The sequence below is a fragment of the Meriones unguiculatus genome (genome assembly GCF_030254825.1).
Source record: "Meriones unguiculatus strain TT.TT164.6M chromosome 13 unlocalized genomic scaffold, Bangor_MerUng_6.1 Chr13_unordered_Scaffold_28, whole genome shotgun sequence".
Taxonomy (NCBI): Eukaryota; Metazoa; Chordata; class Mammalia; order Rodentia; family Muridae; genus Meriones; species Meriones unguiculatus.
Window position 1 is genome coordinate 12,415,914 of NW_026843644.1, and position 26,634 is coordinate 12,442,547.

Below are 26,634 nucleotides of genomic sequence, written 5' to 3' on the forward strand. Positions count from 1 at the left end.
TCTTGGGTCTATTTCCTTGAAAACCTTATTCCTGCCAAAACAGCCCAGGAAATTTTTCAGGGATTAGCTGGGTGCTCTGAGGTTGAACCCAATTGTTTTTCTCATCATTGGGTTTCTTATCACCTGGTAAACACAGTCAATGGTGTTTGGGGGCCAACAGTTCCAACAATTTGTCACTGTGCAGTCTCTGTTACCCCGCTGATCAGTATGCAATCAGCCCTGCCATCTGGAATCTGTTTTTAATTTTTACTGAATATGAGTGTTTTGATTGTAGTTATGAATATGAACCTCTTGTGTGCCTGATCATCACAGTAGTCCAAAGATGTGTTCAGAACTCATGAACTTATATCAGTTGATAATAGTGGGTTCCAGTTAAACACTGACATTTCAGACCAATTATTTGCAAGAGCAGCAAGAGCTCCTCACTGCTGAGCCATCTCTCCTGCCTTATGTTGCTTACATATATCATCATTTACATTGCTAATATTTTCATCTTTCTATTTTTAGCTTTTTAAACATGCATTCCTTTTAGTAAGATCTTATTAAAGTTACAGTTTAAGCTAGGGCATTGTAGATTTCTGGAAATTGAATACACAACTGGAGTGAATGTATAATTCCTTGTAGAAGCTTCAGTAAACACCTCTCAGTACTTTCCTTCTTTTATGTTTGTTTTATTGACTTAAAGGGGAGACTCTGTCTTACTATATAGGTCTGGCTGTCCTAGAACTCTTTGTATAGATCATGCTGGCATCCAATTCAATAAGATATACCTGTGTCTGCCTCCTGAGTGATGGAATTAAAGGCATGACAGAATATACCCAGCTTGTCCATCATTTTTTTGTAGTTAGTATCTGTTCATAAATTTCTCTGATGTGTACTTAGTACTGTTCATCTATTAATTTCTCTCTGTATGTCTCTGTCTCTCTCTTACTATTTTGCTCTCTTCTTTCTGTTTGTCTTTGTCCACATTAATTGCCATGACTATTTCAAACCTCTATCCTATTCAGATATGACACAGTTAAACTTTGTTATTCCGTTTTCCACTAAAATGACTTAGTGATAACATTCACACTTATTTTTTTAATAGAAAAGTTTTAATCTTTATTTTAAACTATAGACTATACATGATTTAGAAAGGAAAATATGCAAAACAATGATCAAAGAATAATCATGTGTTCTATGCCTTTTCTTTTGTCTGGGAACTCAGAAATATGATGTTATAAGCTATGATTATTGTTGCTTGCCACTCACATTATTTTTATCCATCTATTCACTGTAGTACAATTTCCCTTCCACAAATATATGAGCCCTCATTTTCATTTACTTGTATGCCAAATCTCTGATCCCTGGTCAAAACATGATATCCAGTTCCATGTTGTCTTTTGACTGACAACACCCATGTGTTCACTGTCACCGGATAGCCACATCTCATTTGTTACTAGATAAAATATGATGACTGTGTTTTTTTTCCTTCCACCTGTCTCATGACAGGGTCCTGATCTACTTGCCCAAGTAACTAAAGATGATTCATACATCACTCAAGAACCCAACTAATGTCTAATTCATATTCATGCCTTACAAACTAATGAAACGCCTTTAACAAAGGTTTCCAAAGCATGCCTTTGGTTTTCCTTACAATCTAACCTTTAAGCTTTTTCTTCTCCCCTTGTTCACCTGATGCACAGCACCCAACTATCTAACACTAGCACTTCTGTGTCAGAAAATAAATGGAAGCAGCACTAGAATTATATGATTCTATTGCCAATGAAGTATAAATTTATATTGTTGCTACTCTTTCTGTTGTACAAATGCATGGCATATTTTAGAATTCAGTGACCTTCAATGATGTGCATGTGAAATTCAGCCAAGAAGAGTGGGCTTTGCTGGAACCATCACAGAAACAACTCTACAATGATGTGATGCTAGAGACCTGTAAAAACCTCACTGCTATAGGTAAGACAGCAAATTTTCTTTCACTTTTAAAATAAGGAGACAAGTCTTACTTTGTTATTGATCCTTTTCTATGATTCCAATTGAGAATGAGGAGGAATGAGGTGAATAAATCAGGCATTTTTCTAAGGGTCATAGAAGATAGTGATTTAAGTTTTGCTTTAATAATAATATGATATTTCCAGTCATATATATTTTCTGGTACTCTATTTTAGGCTACAATTTGGAAGACCATACCATTGAAGAACATTTTCAAAGTTCTACAAGTAATAAAAGGTAACTTTATGTGCACACTGATATAGATATGGATCTTAAGAAATTTTAATGTGTCCTGGAAGTTTGGTTTTTTTTTTTTGCTTGTTTGTTGGCTGCTTTTTATTTTCTGTTTTTGAAATAGTTTTTCTTTTTTCTGTGTAGCTGTGGCTTGACTTAGACTTGCTTGTTAGAACAATGTGATCTCAAAATCACACAGATCTGCCTGCTTCTGCCTCCACAAATGCTGGGATTAAAGGAATGTATCAGCACACCTGGCTGTGTCCTGGAGGTTTTAAAGAAAAGCAACAGTGTAAAAAGAGCATTGCTTTAAGTGTACTGATGATCATTAAAATCTCACAGGTATCTGATTTATGTTTGCAAGGCACTCCCCTAAGATAGAAGAAAATAAAATAATGTTGTAACAGAAAATACCATTGAAATCATATAGACATTATAGCTACTGAGTTAAACTGCCAATCTGTTTAGTCTCATTCTATCTACTCAGATATTGGTAGAGGTATACACATTGAATAGGTGATCAGTATGTTTCAAAACCTTCTTATGAGCAGATATTTCATAGTACAACCAGTGTTACACATATTCATGTAGTAACACTGGAAAGTTTAGTGAAAGGAGCAGCTTATGAGAGTCAAGAATATAATTGTGGAGAAACCTTAATCCCTATATGACATGTCTATGATGAACAACAACAAAAAAATGGGTTAATTCAATGTGGGGATCTTTTATTATTCTTGTAATTTAAATTGGTATATCATATGTCACAATGTTTATAAGACACATGAGCATAGAAATATTGAAAGAAGCAGTGAATCTGTGTTTCTCCAAGAATAATTAATTTTGTAAGAGTCCCCACTTTGAGTAGATTTTCTGAATGTGATAAAAGGTAACATTTAATTGGTTTTGCAACTTCACTGAGAATTCATCAGCAAAATCATACTGCTGAAAATACCTATGGATACTAGAAATTTGGAACTTCTTCTGCTTGTCCTGGCTCACTTTGTAAATGAAGTGTCATTCATACCGTACAAAAATTTGTGAATGGGATTGCTTTGGTAAAACTCTGAATTCTTACAATACTCTTCATATACACGAGAAAACGTCTTATAGAAAAATGATGCTATAAAAGTGAACCACATAATAAATGCTCTTACCATCACAGAGATTTCAAAAATACCCATAATGAAGGGGAATGCCATGAATGTAAATAAAATGATAAAAGTTTAAGTTTTGATTCTTCTTTATCATTAGACCAAATTATAAAATTGATTCATATAGATAAATATATTTATTAGTGTAATCAAATGACTGTGGTCAGTATTTCACATGTGCCAATTATCTTTGCAGGCATGAAAGCAGTCGTACTGGAGAGAAACCTTTTAAACGCACTGTATGTGGTAAATCTTTCCACCATACCACTGTTCTCATAAGCCATGAAAGAAGACACACTGGAGAGAAGCCTTACAAATGTAATCAATGTGGTAAAGCCTTTACAAAAAACAGTCAGCTCATACAGCATAAAAGAACACATACTGGAGAGAAACCTTATGAATGTAACCAGTGTGGTAAAGCCTTTGCAGAAAACAGTCATCTCATAAGCCATAAAAGAACACACACTGGAGAGAAACCATATGAATGTAATGAGTGTGGAAAAGCCTTTGCAAAAAACCGTAATCTCATAAGCCATAAAAGAACACACACTGGAGAGAAACCTTATGAGTGTAACCAGTGTGGTAAAGCCTTTGCAGAAAACAGTCATCTCATAAGCCATAAAAGAACACACACTGGAGAGAAACCATATGAATGTAATGAGTGTGACAAAGCCTTTGCACAAAACACTAATCTCATAAGCCATAAAAGAACACACACTGGGGAGAAACCTTATGAGTGTAACCAGTGTGGTAAAGCCTTTGCAGAAAACAGTCATCTCATAAGCCATAAAAGAACACACACTGGAGAGAAACCATATGAATGTAATGAGTGTGGCAAAGCCTTTGCACAAAACACTAATCTCATAAGCCATAAAAGAACACACACTGGGGAGAAACCTTATGAGTGTAACCAGTGTGGTAAAGCTTTTGCAAAAAACAGTCATCTCATAAGCCATGAAAGAACACACACTGGAGAGAAAACTTATGAATGTAACCACTGTGGTAAAGCCTTTGCACAAAACAGTCATCTCATAAGCCATAAAAGAACACACACTGGGGAGAAACCTTATGAATGTAAAGAGTGTGGTAAAGCCTTTGCACGCAACAATAATCTCATAAGCCATAAAAGAACACATACTGGAAAGAAACCTTATGAATATACCAAATATGATAAAGCCTTTGCACAGCTGTCTCCAGAAACATGAAAGAAGCACAGTGGAGAGAAGCCTGGTGAGGATAATTAGTGTGATAAAACCTTTGCATATAACAGTCATCTCCTAAGACAACAACACATTCTGGAGGGAAACCATATGAATTAACTGTGTGGCAAAGCCTTTGCACATAACATCTCCTAATACATAAAAGAAAACATACTGGAAAGAAGCTATCTGACTTTAACCAATGTGAAAAAACTTTTGCACTTCAGAATCATCCTCACACTCATGAAAGAAATCCTAATGGACAGTGCTTTTAACATGGTGAAACCATTCCATATTTGTATAATCTTCATCATCATGAAAGGATTCATACTGGAGAGAACTTTTGAATGTGTTAAAATGGTGAGGCCTTGCACAAATCTAGAGTCATCATCATCATAAAAGTATCCTTACTGGAGAGGAATTCTTTGATTATAAGCAATATGGAAAGGCTTTTGTGTTCTTTGGTCCACTGAGATCCAACAGAACTGAAAAACTAGCTCAATGGAAATGACCTTCCTTTTCTGAAGGGAAAGGGGAAAGGGAATAGAGACAATAGGAGTGGAGGGTAGTAATAGGGGAGAGAAGGGAGGGGGATTATGATTGGAATGTAAAGTAAATAAACTTATTTTTTTAAAGAATACCATGAATGGTAAATATCAATTACATGCAAAAGTATTATAAAATGTGTTTAGGGAAGACTTATTGATAAATCTGATTCTCAACATTTACTGTTTTCAATTGCCTCACTTTAGACAAGAAAAGTTCAGTCCAGTGGATGAATAGGTAGGGAATGGTGAACTAACACCAGCCAGGAAATTCTCTGAGAGTAACACAACAGTGGTAGCCTGTAGAAGTTTGTGTACACATACCTATTGTTCCAGGGGTTCTATTGGAAACCATCACAACCCAGACTGAATTTTGAGATGTGAGGGAGGAGGCTTTCTCTTCCATGTATGACCCCGCTGTTAACCTAGTTGTGTAACAATGGCAAAGGTGAGTTTTCTCTGCATGAGTGTCTTTAGACATAGATAAAACCAACCAAAATTGATAGATGGCTTTTGACAGTGATCCCTGCTAACTCTCTCCTTCGTTTAAATATAGGATGATTAGAATCTGTGCTCTTGTTCATACGATACGAATGTGCTATTTAATGCAAATCCAGCATTCTTGAAGTACATAGTTTTAAATGATTATATACACCTAACCATGCAGCATCCCAGTCATTTCCCAAGGGTTATATAGCCTCTGTTTTCTGGAGTTAAAGTTGAACTTATTTTCTGAGGTGGTTCCCAGAGTGTCTGATCATTGTTATGTTTGTGGGCCTTGCAATCTTTAAACCTCATCTTCTGCCCTTTCTGCCTTCCTGGGCTGGTAGGAAACAGCTCTCTAGAAAGAAGGAGAACCAAGTTCTTTGAAATGCTTGTGATCAAATGTTTCAGACTTCATAGCATTTCATATTTCACATGTTTCTGGATGTGAGATGGTCAATTAAATATTGTCTTGTGAGTGGGACTCTGTAAAATGAGTTAAACTTAGTGTTTATTTCACAGTAAGGTTGCAGGCAAGCTTCAGGGAATGGAATCTTCTGACATGAACAGAGTGGCGCGTGGAGAAGAAATAAGAGCAGAATATTATTTCCTTGTTTTAATAGCTGAGTAGTATTGAGATAAGTCATGGGTGGATGGCAGAGGAGGGAAACTCACCTTTTGAGTGGACTATGGGAAGAGGATAGAGGGAAGAGGAAGGATGGGACCAGTAGAAGTTGAGGGAGAGGCCTTCAGCCAGGATATATAATGAATAAATTGTGAAAAATTAAAAATAATTAATAAAAGAAAAAAAAAGAATTAGAAAAACAAAACCAGAGAGCAAAAATTTGAGTCCAGTCTGAGTAACCGCCCCTTTTAAAAAAAAACAGTTATAAAGAAAGAAAAGATTAAGCAACTTACCATGGTCTTCCTTATTGATTAGCTTCCTTAGGTCTATAGATTTTAGTATGATCATCCTATATTATGTGTCTAATATCCACTTATATGTAAGTATGTACCATATGTGTCTTTATGCTTCTGGGATACCTTACTCAGGATGATCACTTTTAGATTCCACCATTTGCCACAAAATTTCATGATTTCTTTGTTTTTAATTGCTGAGTAGTATTCCATTGTGTAAATGTACCACAATTTCTGTATCCATTCCTCAACTGAGGGACATCTGGGTTGATTCCGGCTTCTGGCTATTACAAGTAAAGCTGGTATGAACGTGGTTGAGCAAGTATCTTTGTTGAATACTTGAGCATTTTTGGATATATGTCTAAGAGTGGTATAGCTGGATATTGAGGTAGCACTATTCCTAATTGTCTGATAATGTAACAGGAGTCTATCACAGAGGTCCACTGAAAGACTCTACCCAGCAGGGTATCAAAACATATGCTGAGATTCATAGCCAAATATTCTACAGAGTGCAGGGAATGTTATGAAAGAAAGGGGAGATAGAAATATCTGGAGGGAACAGGAGCGCCACAAGGAGAAAAACCGAACCAAAAATCTGGGCACAGGGGTCTTTTCTGAGACTGATACTTCAAACAAGGACCATTCATGGAGATAAATTAGAACCCCTGCACAGAAATAGTCCAAGGCAGCTCTGTATCCAAGAGGGTTCCCTAATAATAGGACCAGGGACCATCTCTGACATGAACTCATGGGCTAGTTCTTGGATCTCCTCCACCTGAGCAGAGAACAATCCTGCCAGTTCACAGAGAAAGACAAAGAAGCCAGTCTTGATGAGACCTGATTGACTATAGTCAGATGGAAAGGGAGGAAGTCCTCCCCTATCATTGGACTGGGGGACAGACATAGAAGAACAAGAGGAAGGAGTGTGAGATTGAGAGGGGATGCTGGAGGAGCTAGAGCTCGGATACAAGTGAATAAACTGTAATTAATAAAATAAAATAAAAAAGAAAAGAAAAATTAAAAAAATGTTTAATAAAAGAAAGGAGAATCAAAGATGGTGGTACCAAGAGTACAGTATCTACAGAGCAGTATAGCAGTGACTACACAGCAAGCAACAGACCAAACTCTGTACCCTAAAACAATAGCAATTGTGTTTCCAAGTTAAAAACAAACCCCATGGAGTGTGAAGGAATCGGGTCTTTTCTCAGGTCACCCAGCTAACCCATGGAAGAGTTCCTGGGTCCCTGCAGGCAATAGATCACCAGCCCAGAGCCATATAACTGTGTGCTCTGGTCACCATCCCAGACTGTACAGTGGGCCCAACAACACAAGAGATTGGGATTTCCAGTCTAGAGAAAACCCAATGGAGTAGGAAGCAATCAGAACTGACCTCAGGTCACCCAGAAAATCCCTGAAAAAGGTCTGGGCTCTAGAAGGTACTCATCCCAGAGAGCTCCTTCTACACCAAAATCACTGTTCCACACAGAACTGTGGGCACCAAAGCACCAGGGACCAGGTTTCCCTGTTGGAAGGAAACCCCATGATGAAGGAAACATCAAGTCCAACCTCAGGGCATCCAATGGAATTCTCCCACACTCCCCCAAAAAGTTCTCAGCAAAAGTTTTTGGGTTCCTTCTGATACCCAGTCACCAGTATAGATCCACTTACCTGCTTCTGCGTGCTCTACTCAACATTCTAGACTGAACTGTGGACCCCAAAAGAGGACAGACTGGGTCACCCTGTTGGGAGGAAGCCATACGGTGGGGGAAACACCAGTTCCAAACTCAGGACATCCAGTTCAGGAAAAGTTTATGGGTTCCCACAGGCTCCAGGATCTAGCCTCCTGCTGCATGCATGACTGCTGCACTCACCTGCTGATGATTACCACTTGGGTACTGGGGCATAGAGCTCCAACCTCAGATCTACAGAAGCCTGGGATCCACAGGATCAGCCCTAGACAAAACAGTAATTAATTATTCGCTTTTCCTTTTGTTAAGGGGAAAGGCCCTGATGAAGTACAAATTTTTAAAAGGAGTCCCAGCATGATTCTTAAAGCTCTAGCAGGGTGGTAGTTCTACCCTAGCCTCACTCTAACAACAGGGGAAACACTGTCTGTACACCCTCAGGGACACAGGGCTAAAGTCAGGTTCACTGTTATCTGCAGTCTGTGGCCTGGAACACAAAATGAGGACCTGAAACCATTTAAGAAAAGACTGGCAGGCATGAAGGTGCAGACTTGTAATTAGAGGACAAGAAGCTGAGGGAGGATGATGAGTTCCAGACCAACTTGGGCTTCATGTTTCCAACTTTTTGTACCACCAAAACCCAGAGAACTGGGCTGAAGAGATGGCTCAGTAGTTAAGACACATGTTGCTCTTGCAGAGGGCTGGGTTGGGCTCCCAGCCACTATATCAGGTGGCTCACAATGACCTCTAGCTTTTGGGCATCTCTTACCCTCTTCTAGCCTTTGTCAGGCATGTATACCCACATGCACACAGATAAATAAAATAAATCTATTTAAAAACTGAGAATGAAAGACAGAGAGAGATGGACAGGTGGACACAGCATGAGCTCGCCCTGCACTGGAGACTACTATTATGCCTAAGACCCCTCACTGTGCCTGCCAAGCTGCTGTGCACATCTACCTGCTTCAGCTCCTGCTAACCCTACTGCCAAGTCCATCAAATCTTCTGCTACTTTCTCTGTTCATCACTGCACACTAGTTCACTCTTTTTTTTTCTTTCTTGAGGTGGGATCTCATATACCCTGGCTGTCCTAAATCTCGGTCTGTAGCTGAGGATGACCACAAGCCTGAATAGTCTTTTGAGCTTTTGATCTTAGCCATTCTGATGGGTGTAAGGTGAAATCTCAGGGTCATTTTGATTTGCATCTGTCTGATAACTAAGTGCATTGAGCATTTTTAAGTGTTTCTCAGAGATATTCCTCTACAGAAAATTCTGTTTAGCTCTGTCCCCATTTTTATTACATTACTTTTGATTTAAAACATTGTTTTTGAACAATTTTTGAACCACGTTTCTCTGGAAGAAATGACAGATTTTCACAACAATATGTGTGTGTAATAGACATATGACAAAGATGATAGATGATAGATGTGAGATAGATGGCTAGATAACTGTAATAATATGTGTGCAACAGTAGGAAGGATACTTGTATAAAACATCGTGATAGGCTAGGGTCAAATAGAAGGGGAATAGGACCTTGCCTATCAGTGGACTATGGGAGGGGCTTAGGCACAGAAGAGGGAAGGAGGATGTGAGCAGATGGAGATGAGGGTGGGGGGCACAGCCACAGTCCAATTTGAATAAATTTTAATAAATGATAATAATAAACAATAATGTAAAAAAGCATCATGAATTTTATATTCATCTCCAAAGGTTATTAATTCCTAATTCTTTTAAACTGTTAAAGGTCTATGTGAAAAAAGGCAGCATTCAAAATCATTAAGAACCTTAGAGTATAAGACATGCAAAAATCACAGCAGATTTTAAAGATAAATGCACTGTACTGAGATATAGTCAGAAAGTTTCATGCACAGAGAAGTCAGAAAGTTTCGAAAAGTGGAGAGGACTGCACATGCTTATTAATATATAGTAAATTTTATGTATTAATCCTAGAGCCACAAAGAATTTTAACTGAAGAGATACTCTATCAATTTCATAATAAAATATGCAGTATACATTAAATATATAATAATCATGGGCAAATTATTCAAAATTAGAATGCCTGTCTTTAAAATGATTGTATTTTGGTAACAGTAAAAATTTTTAGCTCTTGCAAAGTGTTCAATTTCATTAATACATGTCATTATACAGTTCTAATTAAGATAACAAAATTCCACCAGATTGTAAAGTTCCTCATTAATATATTCTGCTGAAAAATAGTGATATTCAAATTATGACATTTGGTTATGTGCCTCAGCATCTGCTTTGATACACTGCTAGGTAGAGTCTTTCCAAGGCCCTCTCTGATAGGCTCCTGTCCTGTTTCTTGTTTTCTCCTACTTAACATGTCCATCCCATTTGTCTTGCTAAGTGAGGACTGATCATCTTACTCCAGAACCTCTTCCTGTTTAGCTTCTTTAGGTATGCAGATTTTAGTATGTTTATCCTATCTTATAGGTCTAGTAGCCACTTATGAGTATTTACTGTGCGTGTCTTTCTGCTGCTGGGATACGTCACTCAGGATGATCTTTTCTATATTCCACCATTTGCCTGCAAATTTCACAATTGCCTTGTTTTTAATTGCTGAGTAGTATTCCATCGTGTAAATGTTAACAGTTTCTGTATCCATTCATGCTATGAAGGACATTGAGGCCATAACCAAGCTTTGAGCAGAGTGTAGGGAATCATATGAAAGAAGGGGGAGTTAGTAAGACCTGGAGAGAATGGGAGTGCCACAAGGACCAAATATATCTGGGCACAGGGGTCTTTTCTGAAACTTGATTCTCCAACCAAAAACCATGCATGGATATAACCTAGAACCCCTGCTCAGTCATAGACCATGGCAGCTCAGCATCCAAGTGGGTACCCTAGTAAGGAAAACAGGGACTGTGTCTGATATGAACTCAGTGGCAGAGTCTTTGACCTCCCCCCACAACCCCTGAGGGATGAGCAGCCTTGCTAGGCCACAGAGGAGGACTTGCAGCCAGTCCTGGTGAGACCTGATAAGATAGGGTCAGAGGGAAGGGGAGAAAGACCTCCTCAATCAGTGGACTTAGAGAGGGGCAAAGAGGAGATGAAGGAGGGAGGGTAGGATTGGGAGGGAATGAGGGAGGGGACTAGAGCTGGGATACAAAGTAAACAACATGTAATTAATATAAAAAATAAAAATTATTTTAAAAAATAACATTTTAATATTAGAAACAAAAACATATCAGAAGGAAATCTATGTAATGGTATGTCATAAGTAAACCCATTACTATTTAAAAAGACATGAATAGGTGTGATGAAGGTAATCAGGCCTTCCTAATAGTTGAAACTAGTTAGGTCCCAGGGAGTGCAAATATGCAGAAATGCTAGTCCTAGACCTGCTCAACATGCATTATCAAAGGAATTCTGGCGATTAGAACCAAATAAGCCACAAAAAGCAAACATACAAAAAAAAACAGCGTTCAGCAAAAATTTGTGAAATACTTCTTGTCCATCAAAGTAACCATTTTCCTTGCTCCAACAAAAGGGACCTGAGGATCTCTATTGACCTGTGGCTCCTATTGGATACGAACACCCATGAAGGCCTCCAGGTTACCTGAAGTGAAAGTAAATGTACTTGTTACACATCTCAAAATGCACATCTAGATTCCTGTCCCTTCCCAAACATCCTCATCTCTCTTTGCACTATCTGAATCTCCTAAATATTCTAGAAATACCCCATCTTTTTTCCACTAATTAATTTATTAATTTTATATCTTCATCATAGGCCCCTCCCTTCTCTCCTCAGAGTCCCACAATCATTCTCCCCTCTCCCATTCCTTATTTCTCTTCAGAGAGACACCCTAAATGTACCAACCCACCCATCACATCAGGCAGGACTAAGAACATCCTATCTCACTAAGGACAGGCAAGACAGCACCGCTAAGGGAAACAAAAGTAAGGGCAAGCAAAGGAGTCAAAGAAAGCTCTCAGTCCAATTGTAAGGGGACCCACATGTTGAGTAACCTGCACATCTGCTACATATGTGTAGAGGGACCTAGGTTCAGCCTATGCATTTAGCACAGTTTGTCTCTGTGTAAGCTATTTCTATTTTTCTCGTAATAGTCTCTATTCTCTTCTAGGTAGTCTTGGTCATATCAAGTCTGCTTCTTTTACTTTCTGCTCTGAACTCTTCCAGGTGCCTCTGAACATTTTCCCTCTCTAGCCCATAATAAAAACATCCCCTGTAATAATGGAGTGGCTATTATTTTGCTGGTCTCTTTTCTGTCCCTGCTTAAAAAGTTTGAATATTTAAAGTACATATTTTATTAAGTGAATATTACTATGCCTAAATCATGTTACACCAGTCAAGGAATATGTACTGAAAAGCCACAGTTTTCACTTGGGGAGGATTAAAGATACCTGTGAATAGAAGAGTCAAAGAGAGGCAATAATATAAAGGTATTTTATAAAATATTGTCAAGTAGGTTTTATGATGAACTTGAAATTAAATGTGTATGTCTGTAAAGTCATTTCTATCTAGCTGAATCAGTGTTAAAATACTGACAAATAAATGTTTAAAACCAGAATGTTGTTGGATTTTGGACTGAAATCTGACCAGTTTCCAACAAATCTTTGTTGGCATAGTGGGTAAAACAACTAGATGAAACAGAAAATAATCTCTCATAACTTAGGCTGATAGTTTTGAAGATACATAGATATCATTCTCTTGTATAGCTCAGAGCATACCTCTCTGACCTGAAAACTCTCTTTTTGGGGGAGTATTGGTATTGATTATTTCTAACAGGAGTAGTTGTCATGAAGCAAATGTTAAGAATTAGTTCACATGTTCTAGAGAAATCAAGACGGAACACTTCCTGAAACCACTAGTCTATCAAGAGAATAATAATAGTCATATTAAAATAGCTTCACAGTGAACCCTGGAATAGAGAAACTCTCATTGATCATGAAATTATCCTTTTCTTTACTGGTGCTAACCAAAAATGGCTACAGCAGTCTGTATACAAACCACTGAAGTGCAAACATTCTGTAGTAGTCAGGAGGAGAAACCACTGTGATGTCAACATCCCAAGCCTCTGGCCATAACTGACAAAGTGGCACATGCATTTCATTTCCTTCAAACTTTTGACTTTAAATCACTCTTTTTGATCAATTTTTGAAACACATGTTTTTGGAAGAAATAACATTTTTACAACCTTATGTGTGTGTTCCTGTGTGTATAATAAATATATGATATAGATGATAAACAGATGATAGATGTTAGAGAGAAGGCTAGATAACTCTAATAATATGTGTGCAACAATAGGAGGAATACTTGTATAAAACATCGTGATAGGCTAGGGTCAAATAGAAAGGGAGTAGGACCTTTCCTATCAGTAGGCTAGGGGAGGGGCTTAGGAGCAGAAGAGGGAAGGAGGGTGTGGTTGGATGGATATGAGGGAGGGGGACACAGACACAGTACAATTTGAATAAATTGTAATACATGACAATAAACAGTAATGTAAAAAAAGCATTGTGAAATTTGTATTCATCTCCAAAGATTATGAATACCTAATAGCTTCAATAGCTTCAAACCTCATTATCACAAGTAAAACAGTGAACAGGTCATACAACTTGTTAAGAGAGAAAAAAAAGGAGACTAGGCCACCAGTCTGCAATCAAAGGCATTAACCTGTTTTCCAGTAAAGCCACATTTTCCCAAGGTGTTATCTGATTAGTACTTGTAGCTGAAAAGGAATGACAAGGCTTTGAAAGTCTTTAGCAGTGATTCCCTAGACTTCAACACTAAAACACAGTGTTTACAGCTTCCTGAAAGCTAATTCTGGTGGACATGATACCTATTTCTTCTAATTTTACTTACAGAATACAGAGAAAAATTATTCCATTTTTTTTAAATACTAAATATTAGATTAAGTTCTGTGCTTTCCTTTCCTAAGGTAGAATGTACACCTTATGAAACTAAAACCTGCTTTACTTATGGAACTTTATTCACTGCTTTTCTATGGTTTAACATTTGTCCTGGTTTGTTTCTATGATGCTATGATAAACACTGATCAAAGCAACTTTGGAAAGGGTATCTCTGGCTTATAATCCATTGAGGGAAGACAGGGCAAAAACTCTAAGCAGGGACTGAGGCAGAAACCATGAAAGAACAACACTCATTGGCTTGCTCAGTTACCTTTTTTATACAGCCCAGGCCCACCTGCAGGAATGGTACATCCACAATGGACTGGGCCTTCTTACATCAATTAGCAATTTTAAAAAATGCCTGTACCCCCCACCCCGCCAATCTGATGGAAGCAATTCTTTAGTTTAGATTCCTTCCCCTCAGGTGAGTCAACCTGAGTTAGCCATCATAATAGTGTACGGCTATTCAAAAAAACACAGAGCTGGAGATATAACTCAGTGAGGTAGGAGGGTAAGAAGGGGGGAGAGAAAAGAGAGGGAGGGAAAAGAAAGAAAAAACTGTGTGTTTTCTAGGTACAATCCCTTATACAGGGGAAAAAAAGAAGGGAAGAAAGGAGGAAAAGAAAAAAGGAAAGGAAAGAAGAGGGCAAAACAAGGCCTCCTAATACTCTACAACGTCCAGAACTGAGAACTGAACCTGGGGCCTCACTAGACAGGTGCTTCACTACTGAGCTATGGCCACAGCCATTTTCCCATTTTTAATTTTTGTTTTGAGATTAAGTTGCCCAGTCAGGCCTTGAACTCATTCTGGAATTCACAAAAGCCTGGAACTTGCCATCTTCAGGCATCTGCCATTCAAAGATCTGGGATTATAGACATGTACCACCAGGCTAAACAAAGAAATTAGTTTTATGAAAGAAAGAAAAAAAAAACGATTCAAACAAAGAAGACCATATGAAGAGAGGATCAAAAATAGAATTATGGTGGCATAAATGACAGAACACTGGGAACCACCAGAAACTAGAAGAGATGAATATTCTTCCAAGAAGTCTTCAAAGGAGGTTATTTCCTGACACCTGAATTTCAAGGCCACCCACCAAAATTATGCAAGAATAACCACCTGTTGTTTTAAGCCCCCAAATTTATGATACTTTGTTATAGCAGCCCCAATGCTTGAAAACTAACTTGTAACTATTATGTAATACATTATTTAAGAAATGGAATTAAGCCTGGTGGTGATGGCCTTTAATTCCAGAATTCAGGAGGCAGAAGCCAGCAGACCTGAGTTCCAGGACAATCAGGACTACACAGAGAAACCGTATCTAAAATTCGGAAATACAAAAAGTGAAAATAAAATAAACTGGAAGAGAGGGAGATAAAACATTAAAAAAATAAAGATCAGAAGCTGGGCATCTTGGTGCAAGCCCATAATTTTAGCAAATCAGGTAGGCGGAGGCAGGCAGATATCTGTGAGTTCTAGGCAAGCCTGGTCTACAAAGTGAGTCCAGGACAGCCAAAGCTACACAGAGAAACCCTGTCTCAAAAAATTACTTCATTTGTATTTTCCTCTTAAAATGTAAAGTTTGCAAGTCCTGGTGGCACTGCCTATTGAATTACAGGGCAGACTAGGCTACAGAGATCCTGTCTCAAAAGAAAAAAAGGAAGGAAGGAAGGAAGGAAGGAAGGAAGGAAGGAAGGAAGGAAGGAAGGAAAGAAAGAAAAAAGCCAGACCACACTAGTACATGGAGCTGGTCTTTTTAAGTTTTAATAAAATACTTTCAAAGTTTTCCAAACATATATTCATACCTATCACAATAAGATTTCTCACATGGGGGGGGTGTTTAACTCCAATTCTTATCATTTCTTCTATCAATATTCTGCAATTTGTTTAATAAAACAACAATCAACTAAGAAAATCCAGAGCTAAAAATGATTCTATATGCCAGGCAGCAATGGCACACGCCTTTAATCCGAGGCTCAGGAGGCAGAGACAGGCAGATCTTTGAGTTTGAGAACAGTCTCGATTTACAGAGAAAGTTCCACCATAGACAGGGTTACAAGGAGTAACCCTGTCTTAATGAAAAAAAAAAGAAACACCAAAAGACAAAAAGAAAAAGAAAAAAGGAAAAAACCCTGTATAAATTCTCAAAGAGTACATCATGCACTAGAGTAAACTTGCAGTTCATGATTTGCCATTCAATGATAGAGTTAAATACTGTGAAGGAAAAAAAAATAGGAGGTCACAGGGAGGAGGGAGACTTTACAGTCTCCTCCTTATCTGTACATTGCATATAAGTAGATCATCTGTACATTCAACCACAAAGTTCTTCAATAACTGCTTCTCTCAATGATGCCCTCAATTGGTTACACATGACACTGAAAAACATTCCTTCACTATCTATGTCCCTGGATCCTGATAACCCATCCTGTCACCTTCTACTTGTTTTGCCAGCATGAAACTGAAAACTCAGATTTATAGTGCTTTAAACATGTAATGTTATTATTTATCATGTTAAAAACAAAGAAAAACAAAACACAAAGCAGCTATCTAGATCTCCTATGACAACCCTACTGTCATTCATTAGTTATCCAGAATCTTTCTAGCTCTTTGCTCTGTTACTCCTACCCAAGATGGCTGCTATATTTCCAGTCCTTTGCTTGCTTGCTTGCTTGCTTTCTTTGATTGGGGTTCTCTGTGGCAGTTTCCTGACTGTCCTGAAACCAGATCTATAGTCCATGCTGGCTTTTAATGCAGAGATCCAAATGCTACTGCCTCGCCTCCCAAACTCTGGGATTAAAAGCCTGAGCAAGCACCACCCAGCTGTTCTCCAGTCTCAGCTAAAGAAAAGTTGGGAATACACACCATTACCTCCTTAGAACACTTTTGAAACATTGTATTCTTCATTTCATTTATATTCAACTAATCCAGACATAATCACATGATTATATCTGTTAAAAATTTAAAGAGAGCTGGAGATAGGTTAGGGATTAAGAGTACTGAAGGAGGGAAAGGGAGAGGCGGGGAGGGGAGGGAGGGGAGGGCAGGGAAGGGAATGGAAGGGAAGGGACAGCAATTAGTATAGCTTAGTGATAGAGTACATGCTTAGCATGAGTGAGTCCCTGAGTTCAATACTCAGCAACAAAGGGAAAGGGGAAGAGTGCGACGGTACAATTATACAAAATGGATAGGTATCAGTGTATGAATCTAAGTGGAAAATAAGCCAAACATTAAAAAAAAAAAAAACTGATTCGATTTATATGCCACTCTGCAAACAACAAAATCATACAGACAGAAAGCAGATCTGCAACCAGTGGCTAAGGAGAAAACAGATTGCAAAAGAGCATAAGAGCAGTTTTGTTTTTCAAGACCGGATATTTCTGTGTAGCCTTGGCTATCATCTCTTTGAAAACCAGGCTGGCCCCGAATTCACAGAGATTCAATTGCCTCTGCATCCCTGAGTGCTGGGATTACAGGCATGCACTACCATGCCCAGCTTTATAAGAGGACTTTTATAGGGAAGAAAGTGTTCTATATATTGATTGTGGTAGTGATTATACTAGTGTATACAATTGCTTAAAACCACTGAACTGTTTTCCTATTTTTTTCACACATAAATTATGCTTGAATAAACTACATAAATTACACAAAAATGTAAAAAATGTATACATTTTCTACTTCAGATTATAATTTATGCAGCATTCAGAGTTTCATTAAAAACAAAACAAAGAAATCTTCCCTTTGTTCACTGTGGAAGAAAAGTAGTCACATTAGCCACAGGATAGAGGTGGGAACTACAAAATCTCAAGCAAGCTTCGGGAAATGGAAGAGTCCATGTGGTCAGAGAATGGCCAAAGCCAAACACATTTTATAAGAGACTGTGGGTCAAATCTGGAGGAACAAACTGGCCTGGAACATTATGATACAAAGGGAGTGAGAGTGAAGATGCCTAAGTGGGAGGTCAGAGGATTAGCAGAATGGGAAGTGTGTCCACAGAAACCATCTTAACCCCAAGCACATCAGACCACAAGCAAGTTGGGGAACCCTGTGTGGTGGCATCATAACATGGGTTCTTAGTGCCAACAGGGCTGGAAGTAAGAGAGGAGGATATGAAATGAAGAAATAGCCTCAGTAGGGAGAGAAAACAAGTCATTATAAAGAACAGCAAAAAATAAACAAGATGTGTGTGTGTGTGTGTGTGTGTTTGTGTGTGTGTGTGTGTTTGTGTGTGAGTGTGCATGTGTGCAAAGCCTGATTTCTCAATGTTTGAGAAGACCATTACAACATCAAAAATGCAAATGCTAGATTTCTGGGCTGAAGTTAGAAGTACTGAAATAGTTCACAGTTTTCAATGTTCAGAGACAGAAATATAGATATATGGGAAAATATGGATAAATATATCCTCTAGCTCCACATGAAGAGAACTTGGGGATACTTGTAACCCAACAGTAATAATGATGCTAGTGATGAGAAATTAGCCTCTACTGGGAGAAAGCAGGGATCCCTAGAGGAATAGTTGATTACAGGGCTGCACTTGGCCTATTGTGTAAGTGGCCCTATGTCAGAGGATTAACACAACAAAGGAGAAGAAATGGGTGTGCATGTGTGCCAGAAGTACCTTAGATCAAAAAGTAATGATACTCAAAGAATGATGGAAATGGGACATGTTAAAAAGACACAAAAGGGACTAGAGAGATTGCTATGAGGTTAAAGGTCCTGAGTTTAATTTCCAGTAATCACATGGTAGCTTACAACCATCTATAATGAGATCTGCTACTCTTTTCAGGCCTGCAGGCATACATGCAGGCAGAACCCTGTATAAATAATAAAAATTCCTTTTTAATAATTAATTTTATTAATTAACATTTATTCATTTTGTATCCCCCCTGTAGCTCACTCTCTTCTCCCTTCTCAACCACACCCTCTCTCCCTCTTCCCCACCCATGCCCCACCCTCAGTCCACTGATAAGAGAGGTCCTCCTCCCCTTCCCTCTGACCCTAGTCTATCAATTCTCATCAGGAGTGGCTTCATTGTCTTCCTCTGTGGCCTGGGAAATCTGCTTGCCCCTCAGGATGAGCTGATCAAAGAGCAGGCCAGTCAGTTCCTGTCAGAGACAATCCCTGTCCTCATTACTATGGAACCCACTTGGACACTGAACTGCCATGGGCTACCTCCATGCAGGGGTTCCAGGCCATCTCCATGTGTGGTCCTTGGCTGGAGTATCAGTCTCAGAAAACACCCCTCTTTCCAGACTTTTTGGATCTGTTGCTCTCGTTGTGGAGCTCCTGTTCTCTCCAGGTCTTACTATCTCTCACTTCTTTCATAAGATTCCTTGCATTCTGCCCAAAGTTTGGCTATGAGTCTCAGCATCTGCCTTGATACCCTGTAGGGTAGAGCCTTTCAGAGCCCCTCTGTGGTAGGCTTCTGTCCTGTTGCCTGTTTTATCCCTCCTCCAATATCCACCTTCTTTGCCTTTCTGAATAGAGACTGAACATTTTAGCCAGAGTCCTCCTTCTTGATAAGCTTCCTTAGGTATACAGATTTTAATATGTTTATCCTATATTATATGACTAATATCCACTTATGAGTATATACCCAGTGTCTCTTTCTGCTTCTGAGAAAACTCACTCAGTATGATCTTTTCCAGTAGACACAGAAGCTGGATATTTGAGCTCTTGGTCAAATGACAAAACAATTTAAACATCAAAATGAATGGTTAGAATATCTATGTCCTCCCAAAATTCCTATGTTGAAGTCCTAAGACACAAAGTAACAGAACTGCATGATATCTTTGGGAAGTACTCAGGTCTTGGGGGTGAAGTCCTTATAAATAGATAAATAGGTTCATAACCTATAAAATCATGTGGCCCTTTAGGCCACTTAGATTAAAGTGAAAACAGGACTGTAGACAAGCATGCCCCCAAGTAGACTTCATATTGTAACATTAGACTTTCCAGAGTTGACAACTGTGAAAAATAAAGTCTTTGTTTATAAATCATTTGTCATAGAAACCCCCACAGCTAAAACAAAACAATAACAGTACAGTCCACTACAGAAGGCACATAAATCCATATTGATGTAAGTGTATGGCAAATGCATTAACATTCTGATGAGGACCAAGACAGTGTCATGTGAGTCCAGGGTATTAACTCTGTAGTAGAAAAGCCTGACAGACACTGATTACAAGTAATTAAAGTTAAAGTATGTAACATCTGACAGGACACAGTGTGTTACACTGGTGTGATAACCTTGTCCAAGTTTATATATTTATCCATGACAACACAGAGAGCTGAGAGAGAGTCTACAAAAATAACTAACCTGGGATATTAGCCATATAGTACAGGATAACCATGGTACAACCCACAGACCCAAATAAACTAAGTAACATGGAGGGTTGAAGAGAGGATCCTTGAATCCCACTAAGAAGGGGAAATAAATAGACATCACAGACATGGGAAGTGGAGGGAGAGAGGAAGTGGGTGGGAGGGGGGGTGAAGAGAGCAACAAGAGAGGGGATCAGGTTTGGGTAAAGGGGGCAGGGGGTGAGATGGCTGGGGGAGAGGGAAAATGGTGTTGGAGCATCTCTGAGACCAGAGGAAGACCTGGAATTTTGGAGGCACCTGGGAAGATATGGGGGTGACCCTGGCTGAGACTCCTAACAGCAGGGATATTAAGACTGAAGTAGATACATCCTGTAGCCAGAATATGAAGGGGGACACTAACCAATGCACAAAACCTTAGATGCAAATTTGTACCCCTACAAGATTTGCAGGGATAAATGATGGAAGAGAAATTGAGGAAATGGCCAACCAAGGACTGGCAGAACTTCAGACCCAACCCATGGGAGAGACCCAACTTCTGAGACTATTAATACTACTCTGCTATACTTGTAGACAGGAGACCAGCATTATCTGTCATCTGAGAGGCTTCATCCAGCAGATAGCGAAAGCAGATGCAGAGACTCACAGCCAAATAATTAGGCAGAACTCAGGGAGTCTTGTGGAAAAGTCAGAGGAATGATTGAGGAGTAGGAGGGGTAGGACACCACAAGAACTACACAGCTAGCTCCCCTGGGACAGTGGGGCCTCATAGAGACTGAACCACCAACAAAATAACATGCCTGGACTAGTCGTAGCCCCCCTATACATATGAAACTGATGGGGTTTCTTATCCTCAAGCTGCTTGTCCTCAAGCGGGTTTCTTAACTACAAAAGCAGGGAATGTCTCTGCCTTGGACTCTGTTGACCCCTTCTGGATTCCATTTCCCTAGCAGGGCTGCCTTGCCTTGCCTTAGTGAAAGAGAATGTACTTACTCCTGATGAAACTTGATTTCCCAGGGTGGGTTGGTTATGGGGTTATAGGGAAAGTGGGTGGGAGGGTGGAACAGAGGAGAAGAGGAGGGAGTGGGGTTGTGAGTGGGATGTAAATTGAACAACAAAATAAATTAATGAAGAAAAAATATAACTGAACCATAGTCATCAAAAGTGACAAGATCATGAAAAAGATGAGGGAAATGTTCCATATTGAAAAAGACTAAAGACATAAAGATACAATGTAACACTTAAATATACCATCTTCCTTTGACATATGTTTGAGTAATAACATAGTCAACAAAATCTAAATTAAATACCATGTCAACATGAACTATTTTGATAACTGCACTGTCATTATTTAGGATAACGTTCTTTGTAAAAAGTTGACACTAAACCATTCTGAGTGACAGGGCATCAGGTCAGCAGCTTCCTTTCAAAATGTCCAAAGTAAAACAGCAATTAACTGTGTACCATACTTGGAACTTTTTTATTTTTTTTCAAAATTGTTGTGGGGGAGGCTGGGCATGGTTTTAATCCCAGCATTTGGAAGGCAGCGGGAGGATGATCTCTGTAGGTTCAAGACCAGCCTGGTCTACATAGGGAAGCCCAGGACAGCCAGAGCTCTATAAAGAGAATTTGTCTCAAAACAACAACAAAAACAACTAAATAAAATTGTTGTAGGTGGAAGAACAATGTAACTAAAAACTGAACAAGATTAAAAACAAAACTGATTCTCCACACTGGCAGTCTGGGTAAGACTATATCTGTAAGAGACTGACAAGTGAAATGACATGACATTTTGAAGCATCAAGAATATATCTCTAAATATAGTCCAATGTCTTCATTTTGTGTTTGTGTGTGTGTGTGTGTGTGTGTGTGTGTGTGTTCATGACAGCGCTTAAGAAGCTTGCATACTAGGGAACACATAGGAAATTGTCAGAAGACAACTCTGTGCAATCACTTCTTGCCTTCTACCTTTTCATAAATTCAGGGATGGAACTCAGGTCTCTAGGCTTGCCCAGCAAGAGCTTTTATCTGCTGAGCCATCTCATCGACCTGCAAGCGGTTCTCTTAAGTGATCTCAATTAGGCAGTAGTGAGAAAAATTTGGGAAGAACCCCTTCTCTTAAACAAATTCTTAGGGATACCCTAGTGCTATCAACGACTAACAATCAGCAAAACACAACCTAAGCACCTCCAGAGGCAAAGGGCTGCAGGGCTGGTAGCTAAAATTCCTTGCAAGTGTAAAACTGGAATTACCCTGAAATAAAAGTACTTTCCCAACTCTACAGTAACCTTGTAATTACATCCTGTTTCTCTATACATAACAACGAAAAGAGATAAAAATAATAAAATAAGCCTGTGTGAACCCTGTACACTCCTGGTTGTGCAAGTCCATCAAAGTATAAACAACAGTGTATCTGCCAAAATGTTCCTTATGAAGAATTCTCTGATGAATAAAGAGAACAATCAAATCATGTGAAAGCTGAGAGAGAGAGAGAGAGAGAGAGAGAGAGAGAGAGAGAGAGAGAGAACCTGCAGTGTTTGCCTGGCTGTCTTTATTCTGGAATGTAAGCACATAAGTACCGAAACAATATTCCTAGAAATGTGCACGGATCCTGTGGCTTTTCCAAGTACCAGACATTCTTTCCAGCGGGATGTCCAAGCTCCTTCACCCCAACCCCCAGGGCAGGCGGGAGGCAGCACAGGACTCTCTGCGCTTCCTTTCCAGGACTGGCCCCAGCATCACTCTTACTCAGGATGTATCCTAGGATACAAGTGTATCCTAGAAATTCCTCACAGTGTGCTCCCGCCCTCCCAACCCTGGCAGCACGAGGGCGCTGTCCTGGGTACCAACAGCCTGCACAGAAGCTTTTATCTGAATGCGGGCAGGCTCTCCCGACCCGCCCAGCCCGCAAGCCCCCGGCTGCAACGCCGCGGTCTCGCCCCGTAACCGCCATCCTTCGAGTCCCTCACACACGCCCGCAGCCAGCCAGTCTCAACCGCTCCACTATGGCCGACACCCGTGGACCCGCTGCTTCTCCACCGCGGGACGCAATCCTCTCTCCTCCCCACCTCCCAGCGGCGATGCCAGGCCCAGCACCACCTAGCCCACTGGATGGCGGCTGGGGGCAGAGGCAGAGTCCAGAGGCGGAGGCGGGGGTGGAGCCCGCGGGCTGGGGCGGAGCCCAGGAGAGGGAGGCCGAGCCCGAGTGCGGAGGCGGAGCTCGGAGCGGGGATGGGGAGGAGCCCGGGGGCGGAGGTGGAGCCCGGGGGAGGAGGGAGGTGGAGTCAGGAGAAGCAGAGCCAGAGCCTAGTGGGGGCAGAGGCGGAGCCCGGGAGATGGAGGCAGAAACTGGAGCTGGCCGGTGACAGAGCCCTGGGGCAGAAGGAGGAGTCCGGGGCGGAGGCAGAACTCGGAGGGCATGAAGGCGGAGCCCGAGGAGGCAGAGGCTGAACCTGGGGGCGGAGCCTGCGGCAGAGGCTGAGCCCGGGGCGGGGGATGGAGCCCAGGGTAGAGGCGGAGCCCTGGGACAGAGGCGGAGCACGGAGAGAACAGAGGCGGAGCCCAGGGAAGGAGGCGTAGTCTGGAGGGGCAGAGGCGGAGTCTGGGGGCGGAGACGGAGCCCGGGATGGGGGTCGGAGGCGGAGCCCAGAGGAGGCGGAAGCGGAGCCGGGGGAGAAGGAGCCCCGGCACGAAGGCGGAGCCCAGGGGCGGGGGGGAGGGAAAGGAGCCCGGGGGCAGAGGCGGAGCCCGGGGCGGAGGAGGAGCCTGGGGCGGAGAGAGGCGGAGCCCAGGGGAGCGAAGGTAGAGCCCAGGTGGGGCCCGCCCCACACCCTTACCTGGCTTCTGGTCTCAGCCTACCACGCTGCAGTAGTCCACTAGCCGAGCCACGACCGCCGCCAACGCGCCCGGGAAGAGGGTTCCCGTCGCCATCCCTCGCCGCCGCCATCCACCAGGTCCTGGAGGAGCTCAGCGTTTTCCCTTCAGCGTCTGTAGCCATAGCAATGGCGCTTCTGTCATGCTGGACAATGGAGGCGCACACTGCGCCTGCGCCATGCCTTGCGCCAGCCCCTTCCCCTCCCCATCTGAGAGGGGTGGGCCTTTGGTTTCCTCCGAGGACTGTTGGACCCGCTGCTTGGGAACTGGGCGCCTGAGTGCCGCCTCACCACCGAGGCTGAGCTCTTAAGAGGCCGGGCCTCTGCTTCAACGCCCTCCTCCCCTATTCTTTATTTTCCTCTATCAGGGTTCTTTCCTTCCTCCTCTCTCCCTTTTGCAGTGGGCTGAGAAGGGCACGGAGGGGCACGGGGTCACTTGGAAAGTTTGCTCTTCTCTGCTGCCTGCTTGCCACTGGCAGCATGGATGAGGTTCTCCGGCCCTCGGCTGGAAGCTTGGAATTTGGACCGCAGAGGCTTTTTGCTGCATGTTTTCTGTTTATGTTGTGCAGATGGGGATTTTAGAAACGTGCCACCGAGGTGGGGGAGGAAAAGACTTGCGCAATCTTCAGAGGCACTTATGGTTTCTGGGATTCTTACTGGGCGACCCTGGAGACCTCAGTTTGATCCCTGCACTTGAAAGTCAAGGAAGGAGGATCTCTGTAGTTTCAAGACCAGCCTGGTCTACTTAGGGAAGCCCAGGATAGCCAGGGCTCTGTAGAGCAAATTTGTCTCAAAACAAAAACAAAAACAACTAAATAAAATTGTTGTAGGTGGAAGAACAATGTAACTAAAAACTGAACAAGATTAAAAACAAAACTGATTCTCCACACTGGCAGTCTGGGTAAGACTATGTTTGTAAGAGACTGACAAGTGAAATGACGTGACATTTTGGAGCAGCAAGAAGATTCTCTAAATTCAGCACAATGTCTTCTTTTTCAGTGTGTGTGTGTGTGTGTGTGTGTGTGTGTGTGTGTGTTCATGACTGGTAAAGCTTGCATATTAGGGAACACATAGGAAGGTCAGAAGACAACTCTGTGCAATCACTTCTTGCCTTCCACCTTTTCATGAAATCAGGGATCAAACTGAGGTCTCCAGGCTCGCCCAGCAAGAGACTTTATCTGATGAGCCATCTCACCGACCTGAAAACAATTCTCTTAAGTGACCTCAATTAGGCAGTAGTGAGAAAAAAAATGTGAAGGATCCCTTTTCTTAAACAAATTCTTAGGGATGGATAAATAATAAAGAGATAAGTAGAACACCGGTACTCTAGTACTACCAACGACTAACAATCAGCAAAACGGAACCTAAGCACCTCCTGAAACAAGGGGCTGCAGGGCTGCAAGGCTGCAGAGCTGGTAGCTAAAATTCCTTGCAAGTGTAAAACTGGAATTACCCTGAAATAAAAGAGCTTTCCCAGCTCTACGGTAACCTTGTTATGCATAAGATTAAACCCAAGTGGAGATTGGTAGTCTAAGATAGGTAAGATCTCTCTAAAAATTTTTCAACCTAAGACGGCAAAAATGATGGAATTCATGTACCAATAACAGGTAAGACTATATCTTTTTTATAATAAATTTTATTTTTTATATTAATCACAGGTTATTTACTTTGCATCCCAGCCATAGCCCCATCCCTCAATCTCTCCCAATCCCAATCTGGGATTCCTGGGCTGGGAGCGTTCACCTTGGGCTTTCCTCTGAGTGCCCAAGAGAGTTGGGTTCCTCCTAGGAACAGGGCATCAGGGCATCCCAGGGATCCTCCTGAAATGGCCCTGTATCCTCCCCCCCAGCCCCACCCACCTGACTTTCACTGCTTTTTTGTTTCAAAGCTCTGGTAGCTGAAGCAGGTGTTAACTTCCAAGTTGCTCTCCTACAAAAGTGCAATCGAATAAATTCATGGGGCTCTTTGTCCAGTCAAGAGATTATCCTAGTCGATTGAGTTTAATTTTTATTTCTATATTTTTATTTTTTTAATTTTCATTAGTTACAATTTATTCACTATGTATCCCCTCTGTAGCTCCCTTCTTCCTCCCCTCCCAATTCCACCCACCCTCCCCCTTCTCCACCCATGCCGCTCCGCCAGTCCACTGATATGGGTGGTTTTCCTCCCCTTCCTTCTGATCCTAGTCTATCAGGTCTCATCAAGCCTGGCTGCATTGTCTTCCTCTGTGGCCTGGTTAAGCTGCTCCCCCCTCAGGGGAAGGTGATCAAAGAGCAGGCCAATCATTTCATGTCAGAGACAGTCCCTGTTTCCAAAATATCCACTACTAATGTTTTCAGATTTGGCA

At 41.1% G+C, this 26,634-nt stretch overlaps 1 protein-coding gene across 1 annotated transcript in view; it reads left to right on the forward strand.

Annotated features, from left to right (window-relative positions):
• Nucleotides 1–26,634, forward strand: part of LOC132650603 (zinc finger protein 260-like) — a gene marked incomplete at its 3' end in the record, with an annotated part of 153,824 nt that overhangs the window by 92,606 nt on the left and 34,584 nt on the right. The window contains exon 3 of the mRNA XM_060375952.1: nucleotides 3,609–4,529. Coding sequence (XP_060231935.1) covers nucleotides 3,609–4,529 — 921 coding nt within the window. The remainder of the gene's footprint in view (nucleotides 1–3,608; nucleotides 4,530–26,634) is intronic.